Source organism: Uloborus diversus, chromosome 9 (assembly GCF_026930045.1).
Source record: "Uloborus diversus isolate 005 chromosome 9, Udiv.v.3.1, whole genome shotgun sequence".
In the NCBI taxonomy this organism is placed as follows: Eukaryota; Metazoa; Arthropoda; class Arachnida; order Araneae; family Uloboridae; genus Uloborus; species Uloborus diversus.
In genome coordinates, this window is record NC_072739.1 from 131666992 (window position 1) to 131683572 (window position 16581).

The 16581-nt window shown below is 35.4% G+C and overlaps 1 protein-coding gene across 1 annotated transcript in view; it reads right to left on the reverse strand.

Moving 5' to 3' along the window:
* LOC129230711 (clotting factor B-like) overlaps nt 1-16581 on the reverse strand; it is a 59606-nt gene that overhangs the window by 24697 nt on the left and 18328 nt on the right. Inside the window, exons 3-5 of the mRNA XM_054865131.1 lie at nt 14523-14768; nt 11667-11851; nt 7265-7377 (exon numbers count right to left, since the gene is read on the reverse strand). Of these exons, the coding sequence (XP_054721106.1) occupies nt 7265-7377; nt 11667-11851; nt 14523-14768 (544 nt within the window). The remainder of the gene's footprint in view (nt 1-7264; nt 7378-11666; nt 11852-14522; nt 14769-16581) is intronic.

Below are 16581 nucleotides of genomic sequence, written 5' to 3' on the forward strand. Positions count from 1 at the left end.
TACTCGGATGGATAGATACATTGTTTTGCTGATATTTTCAATTTTCTCCAGCAATAAATTCAGCATTTGGTAAAAGATGACTTGGGAGGACATTTTGATATGCTTGTGAGTTCATTTTACCAGAAACCAACGGAACTAAGCACACACAATTGTAAGCAAAACACTCAAGTTCTGACACAGCCTCCATCTAATTGGCGCTAGTACAATATTTCTTTTTCTTTTCGTAAATCATGCCAATAGTACTTCCGTTCGTTTGGTCCATCCAAACTCCACTTCTTTTCGTTAGAAAAAACTTGTCTTCATTGGTTATCCCAGGGCATGATATCCTAGCTAAAGTTGAAACGCTCTATATTGTGCATTTTCAATAAATGAGTTTTAAGAAGTTTTGCAGCATTAATAAAATTTCCACACCTTCTAATTGTATTATATATCGTTTTTGACAAACATTAAAACCTATCGGCTGAATAAGTTTCCTGGCTGAGTACTTCTCAGGTAATGTAATAATTTCCAAACTCTTCTTCCATGATGAGAGGACAAAGCTTTAAGTTTTCCCGGGTTTTCTTTTTACCCTAATTGTGTTTAAATCAAACAAAAATGTAACTTCAGTCTTCGATCTTAATATTTTTTCGCAATAGTACGCCTGCTTATCCTTGTTGAAGAAAAAACTTCAATCTGCTCTCTTTCCTGAACAGTTAACTTTTTACCTTACGATATGGTCACAAGTTGGACAAAAACTTTGAAGAAATTAATCACAGAACTGCAAGTTGAAGGAATTCCACAATCTTGTTAACTGATGTGACATTTATTACAGTATAAGTACTTGCAGTTTTTTAAAAATACTAGTGGCCTTAAAGTTTTTACTCAAGCTGAAATGCTAACTTTGAATAACTCACCGCTTTTCTGGTTATTGCATGCTTTACAAATCCTGTCTGTTGCGTTATTTCTTACCAATGAACATTAATAATTAATAGCACAATAATATTAAAATCCCTTTAATTTCATTTTTCTTTTTTCAAAGAAAATTATACTGGCCTTAAAATTTTTACTCAGGCTGTATCTTGTTATGCATTTCTTGTCTTTGTACGCCTTATAGTTATTTATAAAGAATAGTCCTTTGAAGCTGAATGTTTAGGCTAACTATACCAGCGGAGGTGCCAGTACTACTGTCATAACTGCCAGTACTGTACTTAAACAACTAGAAAATCACCCGTCAAAGCATGACGGGTGAAAATTGCTTCTACATTTGAACGAAACAATTGCCTGTTTGGTGATATTTTGATGGTTGAAATTTTAACCCTAACCCCAGTAGATTAACCCTAAAATCCCGTACATAGCGTTCATTGTTGACCAATGTTACGTTTCTTCATTCGCCCAAAACTAGTTTTACCAGGAAAACAGCTCAAATACCGGATCCAGTTCAGCCTGGTCAAAATAAAGCATTTCCCTGCGTGTCAAACATTACCCAAAAATATTATCAAATTATTATGCCGTGAAGCGCGTTTCATTGTTGATGATGTCAGAAGCGTTACTCGATCAGTCGCATTTGCTGTTATATATATGAGTATGGAACGTCTTTTTTGATTAAGCCAAGGAGAGGGATGTAAAAATACGTGAAATCAGAAATGACAATAACTCGGCGGAGCGACCACTGAATTATCTCATTGTTAAAAGACGAAATCTGTACCTCAGAGCCTGACTAACGTTAAGTCACAAAATCGTTACTTTACAGGAGACGGGGAAAACGGTTGCTTGATACACGCAAAGGATTTGACCCGCGCTCTTTTAACACAAGCAAATTACTAAAAAGGATTTTTTGTTTTAGGATTGCGTTCATATGACTGGATGCGGAGTAGAATCCTACACTAATAAACGGAAAATCTCAATTTTTGAACTAACGTTAGTCAGGCTCTGATGCACAGAAATTAGACCATAGTCGTAGCAGAAGGAAGAGGAGCAATGATTTGAGAGCGATGGGGTTGTTTCCTTCAGTCAAAATTAGTACTTTTAGTCACTAAAATTGATAGAATAAGCAAAAAAAAAAAAAACATGGTACCCAGAAAATTCGTTTATTTTCCCACAACAGTTATTTTTTAATATGTCCAATTTTAGAAATAAGGCGTGGTCTTGATGACGTCACAAATGATGCTCTTTGGCGCATTTTGTACCGCGTTTTCCACGTTATGATAATCAAAAAGCGAATTCTTTCTTCTTTCTTTCGGTGCTTAATTGCACAGGTTTATTTTTTTGATGAGGACTACAATGTGAGTGCTTTGCCTCCCTTACGCTTGATATATTTTATTACACATATAAACAACACATGAAAGAATTTACATCACAAAGAAGGGAAAGTACAACCGGGGCGTGGGTGGGAATCGAACCCACCGCCTCAAGCGTGCCAATGTCAAGCAGTCACTCAGACCGCTCGGCCACTGAGGCCCCAAGAAGCGAATTAAAATTTCGCTCTACGCTTGCTATCAACCACATCGTTGCCAATACACGTGAGTAAAGATGCGAATTAAATATTTTGCTTAGTGAATGGCAACACAGAATGGCATTTCATCATTTGTGATGTCACCGGCAAGAAATGTAAAAAATAAAAATTTACAGATTTAAGTTTTTTTTTTTTAATATTAAACTTAAGCAAATTATTTAAAAAATGGTTAGATCCTATATTTTTAAGCATGTTCTTTCAGAAAAAAAAAAAAAAAACTTTTAAAATATTGGAAACGACCCCATTGAATTCAATTTATATTTGTCAATCACTTTTAACCATTTGTATGCAATTCAGCGTGGGCTGCATTTAGTAGATAATCACCAGGGATGACATAAATCAAGGTAGTTTGAAATTACTAGTATATTTTTCGTGCACATAACTCCAGCTACACTACCTTATAAGGCACTGTCTTAAATAAGATCTAGGCGTTCTTGCGTAAGTTCAACTATATGTTTACTCGCCCATCAAGATAAAAGAATTATGATGTGGTTTCTTAGTTATTGCAAAGAAATGTAGGGAAATGCGGGGCCAAGTGAAATAGTTAAGATGACTGAGCTTTTTCAAAATGAGCAGTTTGGAGGTTTGTTTGAAAATTTCAGCACATAAAGAAAGAACTTTGCATTTTATAATAAAACTTGCACTGAAAAAAGTATGTTTCAATTTTGGCAGTAAATTTTCGTCTTAAAAAAATAAAAAATAAAAATTAAAAAAAATTAACAAAAAACCTTTTTTTTTAATATGAGGCAAAGTGAAAAATAAATTGTATTTCTAATAAAAAATTTTCTAATCGTTTATGGAAAATATTTTTGATCAAATGAATAAGCTACTAAAAGGTTGAACGAATAAATGAAAAAAAGATAATGAAACAATAAAGGAATAATTAAATTTATAAATAAAATAATATATGAAGAAAAGTAAATGAGTGAGTAAACGAGTGATCGTGAAAGAAAATAAGCGAAAGAATGAATAAAATTAATGAATTACTGAATGAAAGAATAAATAAATAAATTCAGAAATGAACGTGTAAGCGATTTCGTAAATGATTGCATGAGTAAACGAAATTAACTATTTCGCTTTGCTCCATCCACTTTACCCCCGCATGTACTTGACTAATTGTACAAAATACAAGATTTAAACAAATCTTAGTTGGAACCAAAATGTCGGAAAAGTCGGCCTGTCCTTTTCGGGGGAGTTCTAGGTAGTGATGTTCCGGATATCCGTATGCGCGGATATCCGAGGAAAAAAATTTGTATCCGTATCCGTTACTTTTTTGACGGATCTTAAACGGATCTTTTCTATTCTAAAAATTTTTAAATATTTGAATGAAAGACTTTTAAATTCAGTTTAAATTACGTTTTATTCCCCACTTAAACTATAAGGTATCATATCAGAAGCCAACGGCCCTCTGAGACATGTTTTTTTTTTAGTTTAATATTGGTTTTTGTTATTGATTTGGGGTTTCTGTTTTTCTTCATTTTGGTTTTTCCCGGCATCCTTCTAAAAAAGTGAGACAAAATTCTCTATTTACTGTTTGGAAAGGTGTTCTCGGCTCTGTTATTCCGTCGGTCGGAGAAAGTTGGGTGGAATGGGTCAGCGCTGCATTTATTTTGAAATAGAATGCGAAAAATTATTTCTAGCCATCCAGTAGCAGCTTTACATTCTTGCTCCTGTATCTTACATCCACCGAACAAGCTAGAAATAATTTTTCACATTCTATTTAAGCCTGCACTGAGCTGTTCCTTCCAACCCTCCATCAATTTTAACGGAGATTTCTTCAAAGAGTAAATCATAGTCTTTATTATATTTTCGCCATAGATGACATTTTTTGAAGAAACAGTGTTATTAGAGGGACAGGAATACCTTCCGTAATAAATTTTACATTTGGATAGTTGAATTGGGCAAAAAAAATTTTTGAGATCCGTATCCGTATCCGTGGATCTAGACACGAATGATCTGGATCCGTATCCGCGGATCTACTTTTTCAACTATCCGGCACATCACTAGTTTTGAAAAGGAAAAGGACAGACTGACTTATTCGACATTTGGGCTCGAAGAGAAAATTGGATCCAACCTCGTTTCTAGTATAGGTAAATACGTTATAATATTGACTAGTGTTCGCCCCAGTGGTCGAAATTCGACCATATTCATGAATGAATATTTGAGAAAACTTGAATGAATTTAACTATTTCCAACGTTTTTATTTCTACTCTTACTCATGTTTACTGCATATCGGGGGAAACGTACCATTTTTATATGTACACCAGCAAAAATACCCGGCGTTGCCCGGGTCAGTAATAGTTATGAGAAACAATCGTTACTTGCCCTTGTTTTCTGTTTTAAGCGAAAGAATTCAAAACAAACCTTTTTGACGTGATTAAAAATCGAGCTTCTTCCTTACTCATAAAACTAAAACAGAAATAAGTATAAAGAACAAAATAGTATTCATTTAGAAACGCAAGCACGACATTTAAGCGTATACAAATTAGAAGAATTTCCGAAATATGAAATTAAACTTTACGACATGTTTAAAAAGATTTATCTGTTAGTACTTTTTTTTTACATCTAAAACCTTCTCTGTATGGCTATTGATGTATGAACTGTTTTAAAAAATGTAACCGCCCGTGTTCCCCTTACACTTGCTTTAGGTTTTTTGGGAAATTTCAATTATTGTAGGCACTTAGTGCGGTTTAAAATGTTACCAAATTTGCGAGAATCATTTTGGGACACCATCGATAATACTCCCCCCTCTTACTAATTTTATTATAGAATTGTCGCCAGATACTGAGATACTTTTGGTCAAAATAAAATGGCGCTAAACGGTTTCATCCAAAATGTTTCCAAAATAAGTAGTAAAATTTGGCGATTGTTTGAAATTGTGCAAAAATAAAAATTTATGAAAGTTTTTTTTGCTCTTTATGGATTTGCCTTATTTAGTTGCTGGATTATTTTACACAGTAAAAAAAGTTTTTTAAAAAGATTCTTTGATTGGCGATATTTTGTTTACATGGTGTAAGCTGAGAACGTAGCATTTGGCTTCAAAAACAGCGACAGTTGAAAAAAAACTACCAATTGCATCAGCTACTGAATCTTTCTGCAAAAATTTTGGCAATATTTCTGCTGATTGATTGGATAGTGAGTAAGTGTCCAATTCGCATAAAGAATAACAAAAAAAAAACAAAAAAAAAAAAAAAAACGTGAATTACATTTAAGTTCCATTTAAACGGAAAATGATCAGCCAAATCCATTTATTTTTAGCCAATCTTGTGGAAAAAACGTTACTTTAAGATTTGACTTGAGAAAAGCCTCAAACAGTCAGACGAAACACAAAAACATTCAACAACTCTAACTATGAACTGGGAGTTGAGATGATACACTAAATAATGAATTGGGTTGAGGAAAGCCTTCGAACATGGAACAAAAAAAGCTCATAACTCGTTTTTCATACAACTTAGAACTTTCTAACAGATGCCATCTTCAGCAGAAAAATAAGCGCTTTCGATGGACACAATTTTAATATGTGCACGTATTTTTTCATCGTCATATTGAGGCATTTATGAGAAAATTTGGACAAATTAGAATAAAAAAGGAACTATCAATCGAATTTTTTTCGAACTGTTCTACAAACCTCCCCAGTACCAAAAAGAACAAACGGTGAAAGTTTCAACCAAATCTGCCAGGTAGTTTCTGAGATCTTAGGGAACAAAATTTACCAACATCCATTTTTATATAGATAGATTTAAAATACAAATAAGCTTAACATTAACTAAATAATCTGCACCGAATGTTAGAAGATCTCAGTTAATATTTTAAATGTTAATGTAAGGAGAAATTTATTATTTTATAATTTCAGAAATAACTTTTGACTTAGACCAAAATATTTAAACATGAGTATCAATTTTTGAAAATTGCCTGCATTATCGTGTGTTTAATCTTCGGCGATATACTGACTGGAATAGACTACATATGCTTTTACATAGTTAAAATATTACCAGATAGGTGGCAATAAAAGCAGAGCAAATATTTCACCATTTCACTTTGCCCCGTGTTCCCCTACATGTATTTAGAACAATTATATCCATCCGAAATTATGACAGTGGGGTCGTTCCCTAACTTTTAAAAGTATTTTTTTCTGAAAGAGCATGCGTAAAAACATAGGATCTGACCATTTTTTAAATAATTTGCTTAAGTTTAATATTTTTAAAAATTACTTAAATCGGGAGCTTTCATTGTTTATGCTTCTGCCCGATGACATCACAAATGATGAAATGCTATTCTGTGTTGCCATTTTCACAGAGCAAAATATTTAATTCGCATCTTTACTCACGTGTATTGGCAACGATATGGTTGATAGCAAGCGTTGAGCGCAATTTTAATTCGCTCCTTGATTATCATAACGTGGAAACACGGAAGAAAGATGCGCCAAAATGCATCATTTGTGATGTCATCAAGACCACGCCTTGCTTGAAAAATCAGACTTTTGAAAAAAAATAATTAAAAAATAACTGTTGGGAAAATGAAAGTATTTTTCTGGGTCCATGTTATTTATTTATTTATTTATTTTTTGCTTATTCCATCAATTTCAGTGACAAAAAGTACTACTTTTGACTGAAGGAAACAACCCCATTCAAAGTTTCACTTAGCTTCAGATAAATGTAAATTAAAACAAAAACTGACAAAATAGTTTATATTGAGTTGCGCCCTTCTTGTCTTCAAGATGAGATAGAATTTTACGGGTCAAAATATTTCTTTTCAATTTCATGTGATACTTACCCTCCGCCTCTGAATTGAAAGCAGTGAGCAGCAGTGAGTAAATGCAATTCGTCAATGATAGCGGCTCCGCATACAAAGTTCTCAATGCCGAAGTTCCTCGTGTAAATGCCAGCCTGGAACGGAAAAAGATAATATTTCTGTATTTAAAATGTAAACAAGACATCCAGTCGTCGTCAATGTATCCTTACTCTGTACTCTTATAGTTGTGACACGGATAGATGGCAATGGAAGCAGACCAATTCATTTTGTAGTAGGAAAGATAAGCGAGATTGCGCAAGCAGTAAAGTTTTCCCAGCTTGCACGTGCTCCAAATATATAATCAAGAGTTGTTCCAAATATATAATCGAAGCATAAGTGTTATGTTCATTAATTATTCCGTTCTTTCTTTGACTCTCAATAGATGGCATTGTCTTACCCCCGTAAGAAATTCTTTGGTTTAATATTTGGTTTAATAGTGGAAAATATTTTATCTGAGTTTTTGAGTCATTATTTTGTTCAACCACTGCGTTCCTATTGAAAATCATTCTGGCCATTGAATTGAGTGTTTCAGACAGTAACACTCAAGAAAATCTTGGAGGTTAACTGTCAGTTCAAGTTAGTTTATGTTTATAATCGATAAAACGATCCCATTAGCATGTGCACCTTGGTTCGACTAATGACAGAAATTTTGTCCTGCTGGATTTGTGAAATCGATCCCTCAGCTACTGGGAAGAATTATGTCAGAAATGTAAACCTGTTGCTGGTTTATAAAATTATCAAAACGGAAACAGAAGTTCGAGAATTGAAAGCGTCCGTCTTCAAATGAAAAAGCCGAAAACATAAAAAACAGTAGTTGCATTTTCAGAGTTTAAAAAGGAGTAATAAAGTTTTGTTTTTATTGTCAGACAGCATTGCCATGTTTTTATTTAACATTTGCCATTCGGGAATAGAAAATAATTTAGGAAATAAAATCTACTGAAATATCATAGAAAAAAATGAAACTTCAAATATGGAAACCGAATGTAAAACAACCAATGTCGGGCTGTATTACAATTGTATTGAAAGGAAAGTGCTTTTAATCTGCAATATTTGAGACTAACCATAGTGATTAATTCTAGCACAATCTGGCAACCTAGTGTTGTTACATTTGAGAATTTAGACCACGCTCTATCTGTTCAGAGTCAAAGGAAGAATTAAATGCTAAATGAAAATATTACATCAGCAATACATTAGAAGTAAAAATCAGCAATCTTGAAAGTAATCGAGAAGATGTATGCAGTCCTGAACATTACCCAGAAATATTGATTTCAAGAATTAAACCAAAAAATCTCTTAAAGGCAGTGCTTTGCGTAAGAACGAGCCATCTATTGAGAGTTAAAGAAATGACGATGTGGTAAGGAAACAAAATGCATCGGTAATATATTGCGAACAATACTTATGAAAGCACATGCGAACATCTTACTCTAACATGCTGATTTTATTAATTAAAACCAGAGGATTTCTTCCAAATATTTGGATTAGTTTTTGAAGTAACGCTACCTGTGTAATGTCAAAGGAAGGATGGAATAGAAGAAAAAAAAGCATCTATAGTACATAGGGAGTTTTAAACAACGCTCGTGGCAGTAAATGAGAGGATAAAAACGCATTGACGCATAACTCAGACATATCAATTTTGATAATGACGTTTAGTCCAAAAGCCCATGAGTGCCAGACCTACGTCATAGTATAAAGGACCAAATTTGTTTTTGCGTAAGCACATTACAGCAGGTAAGAAAGGCAAAGGTTCACTATTATTTAAGCTGAGTCGCGCTGGCTTTGGCGCAGAAAACAGGTAGCAAAGGTGTGTAAAATTGCTGCAAAAATTAAACATCCCATAAATATATTCCATGTCACGTCATCTGGTGGTACCCATCCAACCATTTTTGATTTGGAGGACGTTTTAGAGAGATGTAGACTTGCCTTTGAAACTAACCCTACGTAAATTTCTAGCTTCCATGACAAAACTCATGAAGATCTGGGATACCTCAAAATGAAGGGGGGGGGGAATGTGGGCTCTAAAATGGCCTCCAGGGGGTACCTGTCATAACATGGCAATTCGTTTCAGGAAGCTGATCCGCTATTTTGGAGAGCCTTTGTTTTTTATTGATTCTAGATCCTCAGGATTTGGGACATGGAAGTTGAAAATTTGTATTGGTTTGTTTCAAAGGCATGTCTGAAACTCTATAAATTTCGGGTCTAGACGACGCGACGACGTCATTTGACATGGAATGAATCGATGATGTTTATATTCAGTAAGTTACCGCCCTGTAGCCAAGGTTAAAAGCAGATATACATGAAATACACCGCCAGCTCATTCATTCCAACTGATGACTGCAGTTTCGAGCGCGACTCAAGTTAGTAACCATTCTTTCCTGCTGTTATGTGCATATGAAGAAAAAAAATTATGCCTTTATACAATGGCGTCACTACGGGGGGGGGGGGGGGCGGTACGCCCTCGGTGTCAACCATCGGTGGGGAGGGGGAGGGGGGACACCCAAAGTGGAATTGCAAGTTTCTGAAAAATATGAAGCTAAAATGCAATTTTAAGACAACAAATTTGTCAAACTTTCGGAGGAAACCTCCTTTCCCGGAACCCCCTTCTCTTCCACCCCACATCATGGGGTGAATACTATACTCAGGATAAGGTTCATATTCTTAGTACTAAGACAGAAAAATGTATGACTTTCATGCTTGCATAGAATATTTAAAACCTGTTTTTTTTTTTCGCTTGTGTGTGTGTGTGTGTGTGTGTGGGTGGGGGGAGTAGGGAGGGGGGAAGTGCCACCACCACAAATTGCCGCTCCGGGGTTTTACCCATTCTAGGTACGCTAGAACCCCTTGAAAAAGACAGGCTGACTTATCCGCCATTTTGGTTCCAAGACGGCTTTGGATCCAACCTTGTTTCTAGTGTTAAAAAACACGATATAATATTCGCTGGTTGCTATGTTGTAAAACAATCGATGATAAGTTGAGTAAAATGTCACTTAAGATGAAACTAGAAAGATAACTTGATTCACAAATTCAAGAAAAATGTATCGAAAAATGTTCACTGTAATGAAACTCCATTTTCACAACTTATTTATTTTTATTTTGTATTATTTAAATTTTCTACACTTATCTCTTTACAGTAAATAAAAGTAAGGTTTCAAAGAAATTCTGAAAGGAAGTCTGCGGCGGACGTGCGTCCAGGAGACCCGATACCACCTACAGCCTTGAAATTTTGTACAAAATTACCCCGGGGGTGTGCACCTGGGGTTTTAAAATTCGAATTAGTTTTTTTGTAATTAATATTTTAATCTCAAATTTCGCATAAATTGCCTATTAAAGGGGTGAAAAATTACTTTCATATATTAATGTTATATATCGTTGGAAAGGGTAAAATTTTCCACGTTCTACGCAATTTGTTTCAATGCCCTAACTTAAATACGGCGGGAGTTATTTGCGTTTTTAACTTGAACTTTTTTAGGCATAGCTAAGATTTAGGCCCTAATTTCTTCATTAAATCTATCAGTAAAAAACGAAGGAACTGTCCCACAGTTTTCTTTTTGACACCACTGAAAAGAGCGGCTTTTTTTTTACTCCATATCTAACTCGACCTATGGTCGAAAAACTGATCCCCATCTGGAGCCTGCTTTAAGGTCTGAACTTGCTAGCACACTTCTGTTCCGTTATTACTTATCTTATAGAATACTCATCAGCTGACTAAGGTCAGAACCAGCTAGTACGATCCAGCTGCGTCATTATTGCCAATATGATGCAAATAGAATGCCTGCTTTAACGTCAGGACCTGCTGGTACGCTCCAGCTACGTGCTTACTACCAACAAAATGCTTAACGGATGTCTGTGTTTCAAGGTTGGAAACTGCTGACACGCTCTAGCTGCGTTCTTACTACCAACAGAATGATCAATTGGTGAATGATTTAAGGCCACAAGTTGCTGGCACGTTCCTGCTGCGTCCTTATTACCAACCGAATGCTCAGCAGATGCCGCTTTTGGGTTTAAAGCTGCTGGCGCGTTCCAGCTTCTTTCTTATTACCAGCCGATTACCCAACAGATACTTGCTTTTAGATCCGAAACTGCTGGCACGTTGCAGTTGCTTCGTTACCAATAACAGAATGCTTGCTCATCGGATGCCAGCATTCAGATCTGGACTTGCTGGTACGCTGCAACTGAATCATCACACACCAGCTGCGCCATCAGGATGTTATTCCATCCACTTTTTGTGAAGCTCCATAACGGAGCGTTTATGTAGTACTCAACGAGACTCCCCGCCCTGCTCTAGCCGCAGGCTTCTCAGGGAATTAGCTGAGGCTAGGTTCGTAGCTTTTATGTGATAAGGTATTGGCAAATAATCAGTGATAGAAGACGAAAAGGAAATAGTTACCATCCATGGCCAAGCTCCAAATTCGGATTCGACACCACCAGCAACATAGCCATTTCTCGACTTGTTTGGAGATTTATCGAAATTCGGTACCACCCGGGGCACTGGTGCCATTCGGGACACTGGTCTCACTCGAGGCACAGAAGGGGCAACATTGTTCAGGCCATAGATTGGACGAGTACCACACTCTGCAAGAGACGCGCACATGAATCATTCTAAATCTACAAGCAGATTTCAAGTTATAAAAATGCATGATTCACCACTTATTATTGTAACCAATCCCATTAAAATAAAGTTGAATTACACCTATGCACTTCCAAATAACAAGTCATTTAAATTCAAGTTTCATGCTTAAATTTACAAAAAAAAAAAATATTAATTTGAATTTTTGGCATCTTGAATTCAATTTATGTTTTTAGCAATCACGAGCGTGCGTGTGTATGAATGCGTGTGTGTGTTTGTGTAGGCGCATGTGTGTGGGTGCGTGTGTGCGTGCGTGTTGTGTATGTAGGTGTGTGTATGTATCCGTGTGTGTGTAGGATATGGACGCAACCTGGAGACGGCTTTCGCTAGAGGAGCAGCATCGTGAGGAGCCGGTCGACGGTGATGCTGCAGAGGGTGCTGGTGGGAAAATAAAATCATAGGAACGCCAAAAACAGTCAAATAAAAGCAATAAGCAATCGTGATTGCTCAAAAAAAAAAAAACAAATAATTAAATAAAGAAATAAAATAAAATTCAATAATATCCTTATACAGTAATACGATTTTAGAGTTAGAAATCAGTAAAAAATCTTACTGGTCCTTTAAACCAGTCAACATGAATATGCACTGGTCAACAGACAACATCACTGGTTCGCTTTAAATGTACACTAAATGTTTGTATCTAAAATAATTTGCACTTTATGATTATATTAACTTGAAGTTATTTTGAATATAACTGTTTAATTTTCAGCTAGTTAACATTAAATAAAACACTAAATTTTAATTATAAGTATAGAAGATATATATATATATATATATATACAGGCGTCCCGCGTGTAATACGGTATTTGTACAACACGGATTCGATATAACACGGTACCGAAAATTGCAATTATTGTAACACGGTTTCGATATTACACGGTAGAAAACTTGAATTTAATTCTTCATGGTTTTGAGATAACTCGAACGTTATTTTTAAAAAAGATGGAATTTCATTTTTGTTTAATACATTCTGTTAATGTTTGATAGTAACTATAATAAGTTTTTACTTTGTTTTTATGAAACTTGGTTTCGATATAACACGGTATACAACACATCCATTGATTCGCATTATTTCTAAGTCTCGTATATCACGGTTTCGGTATAACACGAAACACGGTTTCGAAACAACACGATACATATTAACATGATTTTTTCTATGTGCATGATTAGTTATTTTAAAAATAAGTTAAAAAGTTATTTTCAAAAAAGTCTCGTATAACACCGTTTCGATTTTACACAGAACGAATTAACAGTGTCATACGTGGGACGCATGTACTTGAAGGTGCAGTATTACTGGATTGCAAATCAAGTTTGAAATGGCAAACTAACAATGCGAACACTTATAGTATTTAAATAACAATGCGAAAAAAATAACCAAAGAGAAGAACATTTTTCTACTGATGACGATTTAATATATTTAATATCTCCAAATATAAAATTTCTTGTTTCGGAAAGTTTGCCAATAAAACATTTAAATCTCGTATCGTCTGTGTACATCTGTTTGAAAACCAATTTCATTAAACAGCCCCTTAAAGATAGGCTACTTAAAATTTGAGGATATCATTTGATCATTTTTACTTAGTTTCAATGCGCAATTCTCTCTCCTACCCCCCCCCCCTCCAAATATGATAAGTATTGAGTAAAATGTCGATGTGTGATTTAAAATTATGCAAAGCTATTTAAAAAACAAAGCAATTGTAAAAAGTCATCCAACGGTCTGGTTAAGGCTAATGCTTTTGAATTTTTCCTACACAAAGTGTGATCAAAAATAGCCAACTGTTGATGCTCCCGCGGATCACTGATTATTTTTTTGTGGTGGTTCGACGCAAGTTTCACTGGTCTGGGACGAGTGGACCAGCAGTAATTTCGAACGCTATCATCATATAATTTATATTATTTCTCAAAAGTTATTTTTGTAATAACGTCACAACTTAATCAATACTTTAACAAAAATCATAATTAAGCAGTCATTTTAAAAATAGCTATCACGGCTTTCGGCCAAAAAATAAAGATACAATTCACATTTTGGTGGTTTTCATATGTTTTGGACAAAACCGATTTATTCTGATTTCTTTATCACGCATTGCTACAATGCAATAACACAGACAACTTTTGAAATGGAGCCAAGAGTTTTCTAAACTCATCGCAACGATGTTACAGCTACTTTGCCGCAGTTTCATGCCGCCAAAACTCATCATAACCGAAAGATTCCCTCATTCGTATTTCCAAAATGTATTCCATGATTTCACTCCAAATTGTGCGTTAGCGTTTCTATACTTGAAATAATGGCTCAATCACCACATTTTTAACCGATTATCGTTGTGTTTTGGCTGCATCAACAAATCCGAAAATCAAATATATTTTTACCGCTGTTCAACTTATCAGATATTGTAGCAAAACAGAAAGACATCGGACAAAATTTAGTCAGATTGGCTTTTGTCAGATATCTTTTCATCCATAAGCTCACTTTGTTTGTATGGTGAAAAGGGTTCCTTGGAACCCCGAAACACGTGTATGCAGTTCTCAACAAATTTGCGTCATTTGATGCTATATTTCCTTTTAGGCTCGTTTAGTTTAAAACGAAATTCTTGCAGGAAACTTTCAAAGATTTCTCACCAGCGTCATCTATTTTCCTGGGATTCCATTCCTGCTCGTCTTCCATCCTGGAATTCGAAGCGGTCGCGACTTCCGGGCAGCAGACGACCGGCATGTCTTCCTCCCATCTGCAGATCGAAGGCTGCGACTTCCGGCTGCGCAGACCGTCGATGGCAGATTGGCAGTGGGAAAGTGGCAGGCAGATACCAGGAGTGTCGCTGTCCAATTGGCAGTTGTCGGAATCGCCGTCACTGAAGATCAGGCCAGCTGATGAAAGAGATAAACTATTCTGAGGATTTAAAGGCATCATTCCAGAATAAAATTAAAAACCAAAAAAGTTATAAAACCCAAATTCGTTACGTATCGAGTCACATCAAGGTTTTCGAATTGTGATTTTCCAAGATTTCTTCTACAATCCTCTTTACGACTTTTTTATTTTCCAGAAAACGGTCATAAAAAATGCCTATTTTTTTCATCCAAGGAAATCATTAAAAAAAAGTGGTGTTTGTACAATATATCGTCGCCTTAGAGCAACAGTAAGATATCGAATCCCAGAAATAACACTAAGATGTTGCTCTGAGACGACGATATGTAAAAATTTTCGATTTTTGTATTTCTTTTTGCTTGAATTTTGTACGCTTTAGCCAGGGCCGGATTAGCCATAGAGCAGAAGTAGCAAATGCTACGGGCCCCGCGCCACAAAAAAAAATTCCTGGAAAAAAAAACTACTTTCCGCACTTCAATCCGTTTAAATTTATCTCTATCTTTCTCCTTTTATTTAGATCTAGCTTTTCTAAATACTCAGGTAAATTAAAAATCGAATTTTTTTTCCTTGGGTTGCTTTCCAGAAATTTCTCTCAATTGAAGTCTTAAAAAACGCAATTTTAGTTGATCTTTCTTAGTGGAAGGAAAAAAGGTCCGTTCGGTCAGAAAAGTTTTAAAACTGCCCTAAGAATTATAATTTTAGGCAATGTTTGGAGAACGGAAAATTGGGATTTCTCTAGATTTTTTTTTCTTTTCTTTTTTTTTTCAAAATGAAGTCAATATTGAGGTAACTTAAGAAATTTAAGGAAGGTGGGTATTCTCCTTTGGAATTTTTTTGAAATTATGGATTCGAAATGGTTTAAAGGGCTTCTTTCTCCGGAATTTTTCGGAATTTGGGGTCGAACAATTTAAGCAATTTTTGTTGATAGCCGGAGAAGGAGGATTCTGAAACTCTTAAAGTACAAATCCTAAAACCATATTTCAAAGCTCTCTTTGGCGATGTTAGACAAGAGATGAGAAAGGATTACTATCCAGAAATTGTTTGAAAATGACTTTCTTCTTAAAGATTTCGAAATTGGAGTCCTGAAAAGGTAATTATTAGTCATCCTTTAAATCATCTTTTGTTACTTAACTTCATGTCAATTTGTCACCTTCAAAAATCCCTCCCCGCGACACAAGCCCGTAGATACGGCACTGTAAACAACAATGAGCAAAATTAAGAGATCATGATGGAAGAAAAGAAAAAGATTCTGAAACTTCACACTTATGCTGAGCGAAATAAATAAATTGGTTAGAAGATATTATTTTTTGATGAACTAAAATAATTATGGGTAGAAGAAAGACTTTAAACATTGTTTTTAATTTTTTCCTCTGAGTGGGAGGGAACTAAAAAGCTGTCGCCCATGCCCCGAACCCAACCCATTTCTTTTGCATCACCATAGGTAGCCAAAAACTTTTTTATTCGAACTCGAAATTCAGAAAAATTCAGTAAGAAAATAGTTTAACATAATCGAAAACCCGCTAAAACTGCTTTCTGGAACTTCAGTTTCGAAAAATTTCCACGGGTGTAATCCCGAGCTCGATCCCGTCCTATAATGCCGTCTGATAATGTGGCCTACAAGTGCGTATTTTGGACTATACTTTCGAAAAATTTCTATGGGAGTGTACCTCTCCCCCTCCAACATTGTTAATGATGGTCCAAAGTGTACATTTTAGATTTCAACTTCGAAAAATGGACAGTATTCACCTGACGTCACTGCGGGCAAAAACCCCTCACAGCAGTGCATTGTGGGAACTGTAGCAGACGAAAATCCGG